The sequence below is a fragment of the Sinocyclocheilus anshuiensis genome, unplaced genomic scaffold, assembly GCF_001515605.1.
Source record: "Sinocyclocheilus anshuiensis isolate Anshui unplaced genomic scaffold, SAMN03320099.WGS_v1.1 scaffold282, whole genome shotgun sequence".
Classification (NCBI taxonomy): domain Eukaryota; kingdom Metazoa; phylum Chordata; class Actinopteri; order Cypriniformes; family Cyprinidae; genus Sinocyclocheilus; species Sinocyclocheilus anshuiensis.
Genome location: NW_015544154.1, coordinates 352949 through 372685, shown reverse-complemented (window position 1 = coordinate 372685; position 19737 = coordinate 352949). Strand labels below are relative to the sequence as shown.

At 36.8% G+C, this 19737-nt stretch overlaps 3 protein-coding genes across 3 annotated transcripts in view; 2 read left to right on the top strand and 1 right to left on the bottom strand.

Annotated features, from left to right (window-relative positions):
* The window catches only part of LOC107695342 (myocardial zonula adherens protein-like), an 18370-nt gene extending 14819 nt beyond the window's left edge, over positions 1-3551 (top strand). The window contains exon 16 of the transcript XR_001634985.1: positions 3542-3551. The gene's annotated coding sequence lies outside the window, so the exon portion shown is untranslated. The remainder of the gene's footprint in view (positions 1-3541) is intronic.
* wdr93 (WD repeat domain 93) lies at positions 972-7637 on the top strand. Its single transcript, XM_016495172.1, has 14 exons — positions 972-1229; positions 1340-1541; positions 1652-1716; positions 1817-2074; positions 3009-3093; positions 3178-3367; positions 3918-3988; positions 4131-4214; positions 4342-4473; positions 4636-4843; positions 5160-5220; positions 5763-5919; positions 6375-6564; positions 7562-7637. The coding sequence occupies exons 1-14, from the start codon at positions 972-974 to the stop codon at positions 7635-7637; spliced, it is 2037 nt and encodes a 678-aa protein (XP_016350658.1).
* A 3724-nt stretch (positions 7638-11361) lies between these two features.
* On the bottom strand, positions 11362-13772 carry LOC107695308 (putative gonadotropin-releasing hormone II receptor). Its single transcript, XM_016495171.1, has 3 exons — positions 13230-13772; positions 12010-12214; positions 11362-11864 (listed from the first exon to the last, which is right to left on the bottom strand). Exons 1-3 carry the CDS (start codon positions 13770-13772, stop codon positions 11362-11364), a joined length of 1251 nt encoding a protein of 416 aa, XP_016350657.1.
* Between the last annotated feature and the right edge of the window lie 5965 nt (positions 13773-19737).

Sequence of the window (19737 nt, the reverse complement as noted above, 5' to 3'; positions counted from 1 at the left end):
GTTTCTCCTGAAGTCCACGGTCATCTCCACGGTTTTGAGCGTGTTGAGCTCCAGGTTGTTGAGACTGCACCAGACAGCCAGCTGCTCGACCTCCTGTCTGTAAGCAGACTCGTCACCGTCCTGAATGAGGCCGATGAGTGTGGTGTCGTCTGCAAACTTCAGGAGCTTGACAGAGGGGTCTTTAGAGGTGCAGTCATTAGTGTAGAGGGCGAAGAGCAGTGGGGAGAGAACACAACCCTGAGGAGCTACAGTGCTGATTATACGGGTGCTGGATGTGAGTTTTCCCAGCCTCACTAGCTGCTGCCTATCTGTCAGGAAGCTGTTGATCCACTGACAGACGGAGGTGGGCACGGAGAGCTGAGTTAGTTTGGGCAGGAGGAGGTTTGGGATGATAGTGTTAAAGGCCGAGCTGAAGTCCACAAACAGGATCCTCACATAAGTCCCTGGTCTGTCTAGATGTTGCAGAACATAATGCAGTCCCATGTTGACTGCATCGTCCACAGACCACAGATTTCAACCTTTTTATTAGCTCTTTTTATGGAGGTCAAGAGGTCCGACATATGAGAAATTAACAAAACTAAAGCAAAAATGTACTTGCTGCTAGAACAAATTTTTATTTATTTATTTATTTATTTGTTGGTTTTGTGAATTTACTCTTACAGTAGAAATGTGGAGGTGCCATGGTGTATCACTTTCCATGACATTGTTTGATTACACCATTTTTGTTTATCTAATACTAACTGGAAGGTAAGTTAATTCCAAGAAGGTAATTCCAATAGTATCATGGTATTATGGTACATAATATTACTTTAGTACCATATGCAAAACACCATGTTTTTCTCAGGTCCATTTTGTATATGCTGACATGTTTATATTTAGGTATCTGTGTGTGTGTGTAAATATGGTCTGCCAAAAATGAATTCTGCAATTCATTTTCAATATCTTTTTTTCCCCTCCAGAAATAACACAAGATGGCTGAGAATGTCAGAAGAGGTTTGGAGATCCCAGAGCCATCAGATTACAGCAGCTGTGAAGACGATGATGTGACTTATTTCACAGATCTGCAGCAGCCTGATGATAATCTACCTGAGTATGCAAGAGTAGTCAACAAGCTGTTAAATAACCTTGTTGACAGTGTATGGGAAGTTATATCAGAGCAGGAAAAGATCAAGAGGGATGAAGAAGCAGCAAGACAAATTCCTGTGCTGAATGCTTCTAAAGACATGAAGGTATGTTTAACATGCACATTCAAATGGCCTCATCATATTGCTTTGTGCTTTGGATGCATTTGTCCAAAATGTTCATTTTACATATGATTATTTTGTTGCTTGGTTCTTAGCTTCCAGGCAGAACTAATAGTATTGTGTGCTCTGATGATGGACTTTACCTGTTTCTGGGTCACACTCATGGTCTGTCAGTCATCAGTACATCCACTCTCACCTGTGTAAGAACGTGGCAGGATGAAAGAGTGGAGCTTACCAGCATCTCTTGTACCTCTCTGGGAAATGCCACACACCTCTTATGCACAGTGGATGACATGGGTAATTTTCTGAGAGTGGGGGATATTTTTAGACAATTTAAATGAAAAACTCCCTATTTTATATTTTCTGTATTTATTTATACATATTTTTATACGTTATTTTCTCCTAAGGTATTGCACGGCTTTTTTTGCATCACATGGAGAATGTTTATTTAATAAAAGTCATCAATGAAACTGTAAGTTCATAATACCATTTTAAGAGCTTTTTTGTGTGTGTGTGTGTGAGTGTGTTGTTGGTTTTCGATTGGTAATAGACATGTGTTACATTTCTCACAGGAAGATATAAACCAAAGAAACATCTGTGCAAAATTTGAAGTGTCTAGAAGTGGGGACTTTGGAGCTGCAGTCATGACAAGTAAATTTCCTATTAAAATACGGAAATGTAATATAAAACTAAAAAAACATTTAACTGTGAGTACTACTGATTCATTAATGCTGTTGTGGTATATCGTCAATGAAGCCTGTGGCTCAGTTTGGCTGGATGTCTATCGCTTCCCACAAGATGTGTGGCTCAAAGAGCTGGAAACCAAACAGGTAACTGTTATAGTTACATTGGAAAGTTACCTGGAAAACGTCTCGGTTACGTATGGTAACCCTCGTTCCCTGAAGGAGGGAACGGAGACGTCACGTCGGATGACCGACGAATTGGGATCTCGCTTAGAGAGACCAATCTACTTCGAGTGTAAACTAAACGAGCCAATGCACATTGGCATGCGATTATTGCATTCAGCTGCTGCTGATCACAGCATGAATATAAGTAGGCAGCAGATGCAGCGCATATTCAGGTTTTCGCTGAGGAGCCGAGCCGGTGACCCGGCCGCTCAGCGGTGGTACAGGAGCTGTGGCGATGGGACGTGACATCTCCGTTCCCTCCTTCAGGGAACGAGCCCACTCGACACAGGAAAACCACCGCCGCTGAAGCGCCGTACCACCAGCACGAGAGCTCACGAAGAGCATGCTTGACTGTAGTTCTCACTACCGTAGACTTAGGTCAGGAGCAGAATGATAGAACCGCTCGGCTCCGAAGCGAAAAGCTGAATATGCGCTGCATCTGCTGCCTACTTATACTCACGCTGTGATCAGCAGCAGCTGGATGCAATAATCGCATGCCAATGTGCATTGGCTCGTTTAGTTTACACTCGAAGTAGATTGGTCTCTCTAAGCGAGATCCCAATTCGTCGGTCATCCGACGTGACGTCGAGAGTGACCGACTGAAAGGGAACCATATATTCTTGTTTGCTGTATTTATGCTTTAAACAAATCTTAACATGGTGCATTGTTGATGTCACTTAAAAATTCCCAATTTCCATGTAGGCACATTTTAAACTGTTATGTATTTTTTCAGAAAAAAATATACTCTATGTTTGTTCCTATACTGTCTGTATGTATTATTTATTTATTTATTTTTCTAGCATTGATTGCAAAATTACTGCAATGAGATGATCATATTTTGCCATTTCTTCTGTAGGCTACACAAACCCCACAGACCACAGAAGCCAAACTGTCTCCAGTAGTCTTACTCATGAAGATCAAACCTCCAGAAATCCCTGCAGGTATCTAGTATGAATCACTGTGGCAAAAAAAAAGTTTGTTTCAGAAGTTTGTTATGTCTTTCTTTTACTGTTGGTGTCTTCAAGGAACCTCTCTGAAAAGTCCATCTGAGGTCCTGCAGAAGACAGAGGAAGGCACTATAATAGGCTCAGGCCAAAATCACCTCATTAGTAGTCGTCAATGGGAACACCAGGATGCAGCATTTAAGAAAATGTTCACAAAGTACCTCAGCTCCAGCTCTGTGATGACACCACAGCAAAAAGCAGAAGGACCAAGGTAGGCTTGATTAAAGAGTATTGGAAGTCATATTTCACTAGATTCAGGAGGTATACAGTCTATACAGTCTATATACAGATATATAGTCATCCCAAAAAGTATTTTGACAATTTATCCACATTAACACACTAACTAATTCTATGAATATCTTTTTATATAGACTTAACAAACAAGAATAGTAATAGTAACTCTGTAATAGATATCGTGGCCACAAATTATGAATTTGCTCTCGCAACTTTTTTGGCCATGTTTTATTAATTCATGGTCATGTTTGATTCATTTGTTCTCTTGTTTTAGGTAAATTGTGGCTGTGCTGTACTAATTCGTTGCCTTCTTTTAATTTAGTTAATTTGCAGCCACGATTTAACTAAAATTATGGAATGTTTAAAAAAGTTGGATATAGGGAGCAGCTGAACTGATCACATGAGAAATATTTGGCAAAATGTGCAGTGAAACACTAGAACCATTAGAGGTTACAAAAGATGTCAAGATTTTTTTTTTTTCAGAGGTTATTTTTTTCAGACTACAAAATTAGTTTTTTACCTTACAGCAACTGTACTTGTCACTTCTTACTGCGTGAGGGGTTTCATTCAATGCTTGGAGAAGCGAAGGCAGCTAGAGGTGAGTCATGAACTCAAGAGATGATTTCACATGTATGTTTTTCAGTGATAAATATAGCCTGTAACGGTGTGTGATCACAATTTACAGTACAATCAGTTCTCTGAATATGCATTTATAATATTTCTTCAAATTATCTTTGAAGATATTCCCATTGCTGTGTGCATATGGTGGAATGGCAGCCATAATCTCTTACAGTATCTTCTGTTGAAGACCCCTAAAGAGAAGGGTACTCAAGCCATTAACTCATACATTTATACTGCATAGATTAGAAAGAAAATACAGTATATTAACATTACAAGGACACATTTGTTAGTCATGTTTATAAATTAGATTTTAATCTGTTCTTGGATCAGACAGTGAACCCAGACCAGATGTTTTGTGGCCCAATTCTCGGGAAATCCTCTGCTCTGCCGTCAGTGCCTGCACACGGTTCGTTGTTCTAGGGCTTGACGGTCAGCTGGTTACTATATGGGACAGACGGTTTGGTAGGCTTGCTTTAGTATTTAGTGATTTAAGATATTATTTATGATATATATTGTGTGGTTCTCAATTATAAGAATAAACCATGATATAATTGCACAATACAATGTGACACCGATCATACTGAGAGAAAGAATCTTACCCTTGATTGTCTTCTGGTGGTGCAGGGTGTCCATATGCCAATATTGTGATCCCAGGAGATGGCGCCATTTGTAGGATGAAACTTCTTTTGCAGAGTCAATTGCCGGTCACTCCGCTCTTTCAGGGTCCCTTTTTGCCCACACTACAGTTAGTGGTCACTTGCAGAAGTGGGGCATGTTACAGTGTGACAGTGGGCAGAGGAGGAGACACATGCACTGTTGCACTTACTGAAAGGTACTAAATACCCACAGTTATTAAAACGGGTTCAGAAATACTAAGTGTGGTGTATAAATAGCTAATAGTCTGGTTCGGTGTTTGCTGGTCCTGCAGTTCCTCTGAAACACTCTACCTCCCCCAGTTCCACATGTCTAGATCTGCTATGTGATTTATGTATGCCTATAAATGGAGCAGCAGCATATCTTACAGCTGTATTTATTGCCATGCATTGCAGATCTTACCTGCCAAGACCAAATACATTAATGCTGTCATGTCCATTAACATGCTAAAACCTGACATGCTTGAAATAAATATAATGACTGTCTCGTATCAGACCTGCAGGCCCAGGCAGTTCTGTCACTGTTGCTGAACCTGTGCCCTTCCTGAAGTGTCTGGTATTGTACAATTTTGCAGCATAATTCAGATATATATGTGTATCTTTATATTATATATGTGTGTGTGTGTGTGTGTGTGTGTGTGTGTACCTGGTATTTATCACGTTATGGGGACCAAATGTCCCCACAAGGATAGTAATACTAGTAAATTTTGACCTTGTGGGGACATTTTTGAGGTCCCCATGAGGAAGCAAGCTTATAAAAAATACACAATGAGTTTTTTTGAGAAAGTAAAAATGCACAAAGTTTCCTGTAAGGGGTAGGTTTAGGGGTAGGGTTGGTGTAGGGCAATAGCACATACAGTTTGTACAGTATAAAAACCATTACGCCTATGGAATGTCCCCATAAAACATGGAAACACAACGTGTGTGTGTGTGTGTGTGTGTATATACAGTATATACCTGTATGGTTGTGACAGCTACTTTAATGGTTTTGTTTGCAGTTGTAGTTGCAGTTAGTCCAAGATCTGAAGTCACTTTATTAAGAAAGTATCTGCCAAGAACATACATGTAAATGTATCTCATTCCTGAAATTGTTTTTAGATTTTGTTGATGCAGAGAAATGGGCAAGTATCCATATGGGAAACAGAGGATGGAGTACCAGTATTGATCTTAAACCTGCCTCCAACTCATGTGCTGGGCTCACTCAGGGAACCTGTGTGTCTGCTTGAGCCAGTCCAACAAAAACTATATATTACAGGTAAACTTCAGACAAATTAGTAATTTAGCTGAAAAACAACAAATGAGGTTCTATCATGTTCATATGTAATATCGTATTATTATATGATTGACTCTTTTTCCTGCTGTAGGGGACGTTCACACAGAACACCTTTTTGCATTTCACTGTGCTGCTTTTCCATTGTTTTTTGATGTAAACATGCAGTCGAACATTTTCTTTCTTTTACAATGTCTCATGCTTTACAGAGCATTTTCTAAAAACCCAGAGGTCAAGTTAAAAAAACACACATTTCTAGACCTTTTTTTTTTTCAGTCCATTATTTACATTGTTCTGTGTGAATGACGTCTTATGCTGTTGAAGTTGTGAGGCAATGCATCAAAAGTGACACATTTTTAATATTATTTGTTATTTATTATTGATTGAGTGACATTTAAAAACGGATTGTGTTCATGGTGACACACTTGATTTTTTTTTAGGTGACAGAAAAACACCTTTGGTGGAGGTGACTGATAGGAATAAGGATGAGAGCTCTCTCTTCATCTTCAGCTTTTCAGAATGCACATTGATGGATCTATACCGTGTCACAAGTCCAGCTGTAAGTGAAAAAGAGACCAGAGCCACACTCTCAGATTTGGAGGAGGCCTGCAACCTTTACTTTAAGGAAAGGTTGGTGAAATGTAGTTCAGTATTAAACAGTAAAAGTAAGAACACATTTTGAGAATCTTTTTGTATGTAGTTTTTAGTAAATGAGACCCAATGTGACATGCAAGCTGTTCATCAAATGTTAAATTATTAGATAGGACTAAATGAGTATGGTAAGAGATTTATAAAAAGATTTATGATGAACTGTATAAAGGCACGTTCACACCAAGAACGATAACTCTAACTATATCTCTATATATACAACTATATGCTGTATGATAATTATATTAGTGTTCACACCAATAGACTATAACCTTTTTTATAATATTTTTTCTAAGAGTGCTTATGGTCTGTGAACATATTTGCAGCATATGTTTTAAAGGATTTTGAATGGCTGTTAATGTTTTTATCGTTCATTAGCTGGAGAAAAGTGATTTGTAATTGATTCCATTGCTATTGTTCCTCTGTGTCGTTATTGTTGTTACTTCTGTTGTGGAAAAATTCTAAATCTGTTATTGAATGTCAGACCGAGAGTGAAAAACCAGTCATAGGATTTGTCTTTGGCCCTTTAATTTTTGCAAAAATGGTCAGTCCAACACACAGATGCTCTGAAGTGAGAAAGACAGAAGGCAATTCAGTACAGTCTCTTTTATACTGATAAAGGCTGCCCAAGAATTGACATTGATCTTCAACAATATCTTCTCAGATTAGTTCAAACCGGTCATAGCCATTCTGTTAGAGGAATGCTGACAGTTGTTTTATTCACGTACACTGAGAAAATACTAAAGGCCAACACCTGTGCAAATAGAAAATGTGGAAAATGGAGAATATACAATATGGAAAATAGAAAATAAAGAAAAATATAGAAATTTCCATCACATTCCTTATCTAGAATAATTTTTTTTTTTTTACTTGATGTTCATAGTTACCGTTCTTGGTGTTAATAGGCCTTAACAATGATTTGGCCTGTAACTTAAAACACTGAGTACACTTTACATGTGTAATGTCTTTGTGTGTGCAGAGCTGACTCTTGGAAAGAGAGGAACAGAAATTTGGCTTTCCAATGGGAGCAGCTTTCGAAGCGTGATATTAAATGAAGCTTCATATACTACAAAGAGATCCAGACAAGTCATACTGAAAGACAGAGAATGCGTTTTCTTTTTTATGTATTAATGAGGATCAAATGCATGCACGCATTAATTCATCAATTAGCAAAAAATGGTATGTTTAACTTTTGATGTCATATTTTAAAGAAAGAAAAAAAAAAACATTGAAGCTCTTCTACATGAAGTCAGGCCATGTGTTTATATATTCACATGTCCTAATATATGTTTATACTGTATATGGATGAGGAATCTGTGCATTTGATTAAGCTTATTATGACTTGATTCTAGAATTTTCCCAACATTTACAGCTCTGTTGCAGTATAGTTGTTGTCTACTTAACATAGTTTAAACAAAATTCAGTATAATTGTTAGTATATCTGTTATGCACAGTCTCATGGTCTGTTCTGAAGTCAGAAAATGTTCATATAATATCACAGCTAATCATGTCTCCCACACATTATACTGAACGTCACCACAATTTTTCTGGTTGCATTGTTCTTATTTATTTCACATGACAGGCCATAGGCACTGGTTTTCAGATTTGCTCAGGCATATTAAAAACCTCTACCATTCCATGTTATTCATGTTATTTTGTTTATTCAGTTTTTAGTTACATTTTTACTCGTTCTTTAATTGGACTGGCCATGGGCAGTGGGGAGGCAGTATTATGATTTTTGTGAGGTTATGGAACATTGCATGATCTGAGTCACAGCCCGTATATTCATGAGCTGCATGAATTTAATGATCTGTGCCAAAGCCTTTTAAGTCTTCAGTTTCCAATTCATTTTATTGTAATTTCAACTTTTAAACCACAAGACAAAACAGGGTTACCATAAGCATAAACCAATACTCAATATCTATCATTTTAAATCACTGTACACTTTAGTTAAGTAGATACATAAAAGATCCCTGCTCATTTTGCTGCTGCCAGAAGAAATGCACGTGATGTGTGTTAAAATATCTGTGAAGTTCACAAAGTACATGAAATAGCCTTTCAAAGGACATTGTGAAAAGAAGATGTGGTGTATATTTGAGACCCAAATGCAAAAACAAGCAAACAAACAAAAACCTAGATGATACACTACAGTTCAAAGGTTTTGGGTCAGTAAGATTTTGAAATCTTTTTGAAAAAAATGTCTCTTTTGCTCACCAAGGTTGAATTTATTTTAATCAAAAATACAAAAAAACTATTGTAATATTTTATATTACAATTTAGAATAGCTGTTATCTATTTTAATATATAAAATGTAATTAATTCCGGTGTCAAAGCTGAATTTTCAGCTGTCATTACTCCAGTCCTCAGTGTCAATGATCCTTTAGAAATCATTCCAATATGCTGATTTGCTGCACAGGAATCATCTCTGTGGAAACCGTGATACATATTTTTCAGGATTTTTTGATGAATAGTTGAGAACAGCATTTATTTCATTGTTTTTTTGTAACAATTAAAAAGTCTTTACTGCCTTTAATTTAATATGTCTTTGCTAAATAAATATATTAATTTCTTTAAAAAATCATACTGAAAAAATAAATAAAACTGTTAGTCTGTATAATAAAGCTCCAAAACATTGCTGGACCCCATTGACTTTCATTGTCTGGTCATCTCAAGGCTCAGCATGCAAAAGATTTACCAATATGAAAAAAGCCAATATGAATGAACTAATTACAGTAAATAAAATATTTTTGAAACATTACATGTGAAACCTTTATACACATCAGATTAAAGTGCCCATAATGGCTTTCATGGAAATTAAATGGAAAGCTATCATACATATAGACAACTCATGTGTTTTGGCTTTTAGTCCGTACAGGTGGAATGACTTGCAAAGGCCACACCATTCTTTGCCCCATCATCTCCAATCCTGTGCACATACTCTCCATCCCATTCTAGCTTTTCTCTAGAAGTCTGCTGAACTGTCAGTCTCTTTAAAGTGAGCGAGGAGGTGGAAGTTCTGATGGAAGTCATCAAAGAGTTATTAGTGTTCTCCAGCTCAAAGGCTACAATGTTATGTTCACGCTGTCGGTGCTTCATGCCTCTGCATGGAATGGTGAAGAGACCGTAGATGACGGGGTCCAAACAAGCATTTAACAGGCCAAATATAAAAAGGATGTGTGAGAGGGACTCACATGTCCTAATATATGTTTATACTGTATATGGATGAGGAATCTGTGCATTTGATTAAGCTTATTATGACTTGATTCTAGAATTTTCCCAACATTTACAGCTCTGTTGCAGTATAGTTGTTGTCTACTTAACATAGTTTAAACAAAATTCAGTATAATTGTTAGTATATCTGTTATGCACAGTCTCATGGTCTGTTCTGAAGTCAGAAAATGTTCATATAATATCACAGCTAATCATGTCTCCCACACATTATACTGAACGTCACCACAATTTTTCTGGTTGCATTGTTCTTATTTATTTCACATGACAGGCCATAGGCACTGGTTTTCAGATTTGCTCAGGCATATTAAAAACCTCTACCATTCCATGTTATTCATGTTATTTTGTTTATTCAGTTTTTAGTTACATTTTTACTCGTTCTTTAATTGGACTGGCCATGGGCAGTGGGGAGGCAGTATTATGATTTTTGTGAGGTTATGGAACATTGCATGATCTGAGTCACAGCCCGTATATTCATGAGCTGCATGAATTTAATGATCTGTGCCAAAGCCTTTTAAGTCTTCAGTTTCCAATTCATTTTATTGTAATTTCAACTTTTAAACCACAAGACAAAACAGGGTTACCATAAGCATAAACCAATACTCAATATCTATCATTTTAAATCACTGTACACTTTAGTTAAGTAGATACATAAAAGATCCCTGCTCATTTTGCTGCTGCCAGAAGAAATGCACGTGATGTGTGTTAAAATATCTGTGAAGTTCACAAAGTACATGAAATAGCCTTTCAAAGGACATTGTGAAAAGAAGATGTGGTGTATATTTGAGACCCAAATGCAAAAACAAGCAAACAAACAAAAACCTAGATGATACACTACAGTTCAAAGGTTTTGGGTCAGTAAGATTTTGAAATCTTTTTGAAAAAAATGTCTCTTTTGCTCACCAAGGTTGAATTTATTTTAATCAAAAATACAAAAAAACTATTGTAATATTTTATATTACAATTTAGAATAGCTGTTATCTATTTTAATATATAAAATGTAATTAATTCCGGTGTCAAAGCTGAATTTTCAGCTGTCATTACTCCAGTCCTCAGTGTCAATGATCCTTTAGAAATCATTCCAATATGCTGATTTGCTGCACAGGAATCATCTCTGTGGAAACCGTGATACATATTTTTCAGGATTTTTTGATGAATAGTTGAGAACAGCATTTATTTCATTGTTTTTTTGTAACAATTAAAAAGTCTTTACTGCCTTTAATTTAATATGTCTTTGCTAAATAAATATATTAATTTCTTTAAAAAATCATACTGAAAAAATAAATAAAACTGTTAGTCTGTATAATAAAGCTCCAAAACATTGCTGGACCCCATTGACTTTCATTGTCTGGTCATCTCAAGGCTCAGCATGCAAAAGATTTACCAATATGAAAAAAGCCAATATGAATGAACTAATTACAGTAAATAAAATATTTTTGAAACATTACATGTGAAACCTTTATACACATCAGATTAAAGTGCCCATAATGGCTTTCATGGAAATTAAATGGAAAGCTATCATACATATAGACAACTCATGTGTTTTGGCTTTTAGTCCGTACAGGTGGAATGACTTGCAAAGGCCACACCATTCTTTGCCCCATCATCTCCAATCCTGTGCACATACTCTCCGTCCCATTCTAGCTTTTCTCTAGAAGTCTGCTGAACTGTCAGTCTCTTTAAAGTGAGCGAGGAGGTGGAAGTTCTGATGGAAGTCATCAAAGAGTTATTAGTGTTCTCCAGCTCAAAGGCTACAATGTTATGTTCACGCTGTCGGTGCTTCATGCCTCTGCATGGAATGGTGAAGAGACCGTAGATGACGGGGTCCAAACAAGCATTTAACAGGCCGAATATAAAAAGGATGTGTGAGAGGGACTGGGACACTGTTTCCTCCAGGCCAGCGGGACAGAACCAGTACCACAGGCCAAGCATGTAGTAGGGTGTCCAACACACCATGAATGACAGCACAATGACCACAGTCATCTTCAGCGTGCGCATGCGTGCCTTAGGGATGTTGTTTTTAGACCTGCGCAGCTGCACTTTGTTGGACAGCACTGGATGTGACACAGATGACAACAGAAGCAAGACAGATGACACATAATAAAGTAAGGGCAAAGACACCTCAGGGTAATGTCACTTGCAAGCTGATCAAGAAGTTACCATTAGAAATTTATATATATATTTTTTTAAAGAACTTACAGCTGTCTTCGGCCATTTTATTGGAGATCTCAAACAATATCCTGGTGTAGCAGGAGATCATGATGAAGAGTGGTAAGAGGAAGAGGAAGGTGAAGGTAAGCATGTTGTAAAGTGTCTCCTGCCAGTGTGAGCTAAAGCTGCCATAGGTTGTACACTGGATAAACCGCTTGGGGGAATCAATCACCACAACCTGGAAAACAAACACCTGGACAAAGAGAACATTACAGGCGTTCTGTTGCAAGCCATCTACAGGCCAAAACCATAAAAAATGTTACTTGAAATGGAATACACATTAACTGAAATAAAATATTAAAGAAACGGAAACTTATTTTATTTCAACTAGTTGCCAAGGAAACATTTCTCATTTAATTTAGATTTTTTGATTTACTAAAATAAACTGCAACAAAAATTATAATAATTCAAACTATTAATAAAAACTATAATAGTATCTCAGTGATGCTAAAATAACACTGCTACAACTTACTTCTGATGGCATTTCATATTTCCAAAATGACTTCTCAATGACTGTTTTCACTGAGACATCTTACACTGTATATTGTGACAACAGTTAAATGAACAGATTAAACAAGCCTAAAATGGTGGTCTGTTGGCTGGTTTGGTTTTAGAGGGGGTTGGGGCACTTTTTTAGCTATTTAGCCTGAAAGATCAGCTTAAATCAGCAATCCAGTTGCGGTCTTTTTTTTTTTTTTAGCAAAGCAAGTCATGACTTTGGAACGAAAAAAAAAATGCATAGATAAGGGAGATGCCCCCTTAAAATCAATATGCATGCCTTTACTTTTAAAATGTAACATATTTAGATCAGATTAGCATGTGCAGGATGTCATTAAAGTGTAATTAATGTAAAACACCAAATCAACTATTTTATTTAAAATTGTTTTAACAATTTAGTTAAATAATTGAATAGCCAACAACAGACAAAGCACAATCCCAGGAAAAGAGATTCATCTGAAAGATAAATTTGAATGCACATAAATATGTATGAACATATTTAATTTCCCATATTTTTAATTAATGATATGCCATATCAGCAACAATTTGATGATTTCACTCAATTAGCCTATATATATTCAATGAAACTCATAGAATTATTCAATAATTAACGTTAAAAAATAACAATAGCAACAGCATGCCACCCAGGTCTTGCCCCAGGGCAGGGGGCATCTTACCCCCATCTTACACGACCTCAAAATGTCTTTTACCTGTGGTATGGACAACACGACACTCATGGTCCACGCTACACTCAGCAATACTTTATTTCTCTTCCTCGCTTTGTTGATGGACAGAGGGTTGAGAATAGCAGCCTGTCGGTCCAGACTTATCACCACGGTCACGAAAGCGCACGAGTACATGGCCATGAGTTTGAGGAACATCAGAGTCCTGCACGCGAGGTCCCCCGCGAGCCACTGCACCGTTATATTCCACACCGCGTCCAGAGGCATGACGATGAAAGTCACCAGTAAATCCGCCACCGCCAGATTGGTGATGATGAGCCGAACATGGGAGCGCTTTCTGTGCTTGTGGTTGGCTGAGTAAAGCACGGCGAGATTGCAGCATGCGGCCAGCGCGCACAGGAGGAGGGTGAGCGTCACTCGGACCTGAGCCGCGGTGGTGAAGCGCGGAAGGTGAGGAGGATGAGGATGAGGAAGATCTTCTGTGCTGCTCCAATTAAAGTGTTTGGCGTCATCCTTACAAGTGGAGTTCTTCGGGAAAAGATCGTCGATGTTATAAGCTGCTGAGTTCATGCTTTCGTGCTTCTTTTTTAGTGTTTTAGTGGCCAAGCCAGTAGTTCAGTGTGAACAACACGAGGGTCAATCCAAAAACTTTACTTATTTTAAATGACAGTTCATAAACTATTTATTTTCGATACTTTTTATTAGGCTACAGGAAACGTAAAAATAACTTAAACGTTAAAAAGTGAAAAACTTTTCTCTTATTTTAGATGGTCGTGACTCGTCGAGACCCCAGAGATGTGTGGTCATTTGGATGAGCTGGCCCTTAGTTGTAAGTGTCTAAACGCGTCGCAGCATCACCGGAGGCGTGGTTAACTAAGATAATTGTCAGATGTGATCAAATGACCTGTCCTCTCATGGCTAGTGGGGGCTTTGGTTTGTTTGCTAATGCATTTTAAAGAAGGGATTGAGGTAAAATAAAATCATGTCATTGAAAGGTCTATAAACTGAGATTAAGATGGGCTGTTTTGGTAGTTTGATGATTCTTTGAATATAGTGAAATAATATGACAACCCACTAGTGAGGACATTTTACTCGTCCTATAGTTAAAAAGGCTTATAAATAGGCCAACACATGTTTTTATTTAAATGTAGTGTTTTGCATGTGTTTCTGTGAGGGGTTGGTTTAGGGGATAGAAAATATTAACCTGATATAAAATCAATGAAAGTCTACGCAAAGTCCTCACTAACTTAGTGAAACAACTGTGTGTGTGTGTGTGTGTGTGTGTGTGTGTGTGTGTGTGATTTTGTTTTTGATTTGTGATGTGCTTAGTAAGTATCATGCTTAGAGGCAATAGAGACACATGTGATGTGAAAGAGTGTTGTCAGGAAGGTCAATGTGTCCCACAGCAGGACAAACGCTGCACTCAGTTGAGCTACTAATTCCGCTCTGCAAAGCCTCACACACAGCCTTTAAACAGTTTCAGTTTCAGGGACGAGAACATTGAGCATCTTTATGAAATCCAAGTCCTTTGTTTTTATCCAAATGTTCCAGCACTGGTTTTATCATGTCTCCTTTTGTCATCTTTATTCATTTATTTATTGTAAACATACAATTCATTTAACTTGAGAGATATGTTATAATACATCACTCATCAGCATAAATATTAATAGGCCGAAATATTAATATACATAATTCCATAACCATATTGTATGCATGTGTAACACACTTGATTTTATTTACACAAATATTCCATAGTGTTTATAGAATAGTTGCTTGGTGCCTATATATGGACTGCTACTGCTGCTGGGACTTGTCACTGTGTGCTATAAACATGGACATTTTTCAGTGACTCTTTCTGCAGGTGACATCATTGCCAGTAGGTGCCAACAAGTGTCTTTATGACTGAGTCATTGAATGATTTATTTAACAGATTTATCTTAAAGGAATAGTCTACCCAAAAATAAACATTTTGTTTTTCTGTTGACACCCAACCCGTTTGTTCCCATTGATTTACATTGTATTTTTTGTCCATTCGATGGCAGTCAATGGGAACTGAAACTGTTTAGTTATCAGTATTCTTCAAATTATATTCTTTTGTATTTAGCTGAAGAAAAAAAAGTCATACAGTTTTGGAATACATGTATGTAGGTATGTAAATTATGACAGAATTTTTTTTTTTTTTTTAGTGGGCTATCCCTAGTCTTTGAATCATTCACTCAACCAGTTCATTCAAAACACTGATTCATTTAGGAAGGAAACACGACTACAGTGTGCTGCTCAGAGTCACAATGTTCATTTACTGATGTGGATTCATTTGGAACTATGTTTGTTGATGGAGCAAAAATAGACAACGGTTTTGTCTAAAATGTTATCTTTATTTTAAAGGGGTCATAGGATGCCCATTTTCCACAAGTTGATATGATTCTTTAGGGTCTTAATGAAAAGTCTGTAACATAGTTTGGTTAAAATTTCTCAATGGTAGTGTAAAAAAACAATTTTTTACTCTGTCAAAAACAGCTCTTTTCAGATCAAGCCGTTTTTGTAGCATTTCCCTTTAAATGTTAATTAGCTATGCTGACCCCGCCCCTCTCTTCCAGCTGCTCTCAGAGACTGTTTACTTTAGTCGCATTCATCGTTAAACTTGCTAATTAGCACATTATTAGGAACGGCGATTTGCAAAGATTCATTACAAAACATTATACTCACTTCTTCTGTAGATGAGGCTGATTATAGGGTGGTTGTGTACACACACTGCCAACACACATTTCAGTTCAAACAACTTCTAAAAGTGCATGTCGCATCCTATGACCCCTTTAAGCCCAAAGGGCAATTATTGGTGCAGCATAAAATTTTTAAACATATCAAAACACAAAACAGCAACACAACATTCTGACATCTTACAAATTGAAAAGCCTTACAGCAGTGGGAATAAAAGAATGTCTATGCCGATCGCTTTTACGTTTAGGCATACTATAACGTATACCAGAAGGAAGCATTTTAAACTCATGGAACAGTTTCTTAAACTGTTAATGCATTATCACGTGTTGATCAAATATCAGTACTTCTGTGAATGCCTGCAACCTCATGCCTCTGGCCCACATTCATACTGATATCATTCGGAACAGTAGAAACGAATTCAGCTCTGTTGAATGGAGTTTCTGAGACATATTCAACCTTGGCTGAGATGTTTCCTCCTGAGTGGAGAGATTGCCTGTTCCTCTGCCCAGCCCCAGTAAATAATGACTGCATCCTTGGATGTCACATTTATTCCAGTTACATGCTCTCTTTCCCCCTCTCTGTCTTACCCTCCTGCGGGCATGAGAAGTGGGAAGTTTGAAAATGGTTAATCCACACATTAAAAATATAAACAACAACTATACCGATACCGATATACTGGTAAAAGAGCATAACCTCAGTGAGCATAACTTAAACAGCTGTAAACTATGAATGAACTAGATTATCTTATAATGTCACATTTATAGAAACTGATTAAAGATAAATAATTTGATTGATTCTTATGTTGTCAACTTTGTGGTGTTTGCTTTTGTTCACTCAGTGCAGTGTTCTAGACCACTAGATGTCCCCCTGCGCTGTATTCTCCATACAGACAGCTTTCCATACTTGCCAAAGCTCAGTAAGTCCACCAAGCTTTTCATTTATTTCATTATATTGTTTATTCATTATACTGTTTATATACTAGCAAATATGGTTACTATGTTCATTGAATATTTTGAGTCTTAAAATGTAAATGCAACTTGCACAAAACAGCAGTTTTAGAGTGTGTCAGTCTCCTTTTCTTCATGTAGCTTACAAAACTTTTAAAAGACCAAAGATTATTGGAGCCACCTAGTTGACCATAAAAGGTTGCTGAACGTTGTAGTCAATACCACAGTGGCTCAATGGGGGAGACAAGACCAAGTAACAACTAAAGTAACAGTATACCATGCTGCATTTTATATATATATATATATATATACATTTTTTGCAAAAAAATAAGAAATCAGGAAGGGGGCCAACACTTTTTCACACCACTGTATATATATATATATATATGTGTGTGTGTGTGTGTGTGTGTGTGTGTGTGTGTTCCATGCTTGACTTTTGTGCATATAAAATTAGTTGTGTAAAAGGTGATGTTTGGAGACCCACAAGTACACCTCTGCGGAGTTCCCTTGGGTCTCTTTAAGTACAATAGTACAAACTGTTTGTTTTACTGACATTCAGAGTCAGGCTGTTCCTGCAGCAACACTGATGTCTCTTTGTCATTTGATGTTTTCATTTGATGTCATCTCTTTGTTTTGATGGATCAGCCCACTACAACAAATTAATTCTGAATTACATCATATAAACTGATGAATATTAGTATATGGTATTATTTAAAACTGAGACATCAAGCAAGAAAATAAAATATATGCTTTAATTCAGTATATGCATGGCCTTGGTTGAACTTACAAGACTGAATTATAAACTAGAATCGCCAGATACATTCCAACTAGTACTAGCTGAATTGTTTAACTGTAAAAGACAAGAAGATGGTGGAATGATGCAAGTGCTGGAAAAAGAGAGGGGTCTATGATGCTATAATTGAGTACAGTGCTGTTTGGCTCGATATGAATCACTGTAAGGGCCCAGCAGAGTCATAGACAGATGGGAAAACACAAGGAGTGGTGAGTCTTGCTCTGTAGGGTGGATAAAAAAAAGAAAAACAACCAGTCAATATTTTGTGTGTTTGTGTGTGTGTGTGTGTGTGTGTGTGTAAATCAAACCTGCCTCCAAAGACAGTCTGAGATATACTGTTATGAGTATTGCTGAGTCTATTCTCCAGGCAGCAGTAAATTGTCTTTGCCTCAGAGTATTGAAGCACAGAGACCTTCAGCGCAAAAGCAGTGATTACCAACAATCACACTTGCTGTGAATATAGCCACACTAAATGACTGCTGTGTGATGCAGTCAACTCTATTGTTGAGTGACTAAAAAGATTACTTCTGTTTGCATTTTGAGCATTTTAGTCATTCCAAATGCTTAGACAGTAAGATCATAATTCTAATAATTAATAATACACTGTAAAAAGTTCTAAGCTGTAATTGTTAAGTTAAAGAGCTATTTCCACCTGATCTTACGCTTAAATTTAGTTTTGTTGGTGTTACATAATATTCAGGTTGATTCTGTAAAATTAAATAACACTTTTATTCGAATAAAATCAATTAATTTAGATGTTAGCACATTAATAATATTTTTTAGGTTATAATTTTTTCAGTGTACTGTGCAGTGGCTCAGACTGACCGTACTGATACATCATTAAAATTTACCTTCATTTTTACTAGGGACCTTGGAGGATGTTACTGTTAAATTACAATGACCAAGAACTCACAAATCTATTCATCAAACACTTTAATTATATCATATACACTGCAACATGATTTATTTTTGTCTTGTTTTTGTCTTGTTTTCAAGTACAAACACCTCGCTATTCTTAAATCAAAATACATTTACTTGAAAAGCAAAATGGCTGAAGATATCATGTCGTTTTCTGAAAACCTGATCAAAATGAATTGAGTTTAAGCTTTATGATATATCTGCCAGTGGGCTCAGGAAAAAAGGGGGTGGGGGGTATTCTGACCCCACTGGCAGATATTTTTTTCTTGTTTTAAGCAAAAACTCCCTTAATTTATATTTATTTATCAGAAAACAAGATTTATCATCGCATGTTATTTGCATGCCCATTAAGCTAAATGTATATTAATTGAAGAATGTTTAGATATTTGTACTGGAAGACAAAAATATCATTTTGCATTGTATAACATTTACATTTAATCGTTTTGCAGATGCTTTTATCCAAAGCGACTTAAAAATGAGGAGAACAATAGAAGCAATCAGACCAACAACAAGTGCTGTCTCAGTTAGTCTAGTACACAGTACACATAGCAAGGTGTTTTTTCTTTTAATAAATTTAAAATAACGTGAATAGAATAGAACAGAACAACACACTATTACATATGCTAAAATTAAAGGACTAGTTCACTCACAAATAAAAGTTCTGTTATCATTTATCTCACTTGTTGCACCTTTTATTTCTGAAAGTGAATGACAGGTTGTCATTCTTGGCATTTTCTGTCACATGGAATAAAGTCATATGGGTTTGGAACAACATCTGGTGAGTAAATGCTGACAGACATTGTATTTTGGGGGTGAACTGTATCTTTAATATAGGCCTGTTTGATCATATGGTCAGCAGCTCATACATCCCGAGTTTGGCACATTGCTCTCAGGGGACACATATTGAGGGTTATTTTTAGTCTGGTAATAATATTCACTTTGACAATTAAAAAAACTGCACTCACTTTAGACACTAAAGCTGTTTTTTCTCTTGATTGCGCCCTTTTATTACTGATAAAATTATTAATAAAATCTATCTATCTATCTATCTATCTATCTATCTATCTATCTATCAGATGTGTTTCTGGGAGGAGGAGGGAATAAAAAGAGCCAGTAGAACGGGAAAGGAGAGAGAGAGGTCATCATTTGGTGCAGGCTG

Excerpts from the sequence above, each read along its gene's own strand:
- wdr93 (XM_016495172.1), top strand. The coding sequence starts at position 972 with ATGGCTGAGAATGTCAGAAGAGGTTTGGAGATCCCAGAGCCATCAGAT. Across the intron at positions 3,094-3,177 it reads ACCTCCAGAAATCCCTGCAG|GAACCTCTCTGAAAAGTCCA; the intron begins GTATCTAGTATG and ends GGTGTCTTCAAG. Across the intron at positions 6,565-7,561 it reads AACCTTTACTTTAAGGAAAG|AGCTGACTCTTGGAAAGAGA; the intron begins GTTGGTGAAATG and ends TTGTGTGTGCAG.
- LOC107695308 (XM_016495171.1), bottom strand. The coding sequence starts at position 13,772 with ATGAACTCAGCAGCTTATAACATCGACGATCTTTTCCCGAAGAACTCC. Across the intron at positions 12,215-13,229 it reads TCGTGTTGTCCATACCACAG|GTGTTTGTTTTCCAGGTTGT; the intron begins GTAAAAGACATT and ends CTCTTTGTCCAG. Across the intron at positions 11,865-12,009 it reads TAAAATGGCCGAAGACAGCT|TGCTGTCCAACAAAGTGCAG; the intron begins GTAAGTTCTTTA and ends TGTCACATCCAG.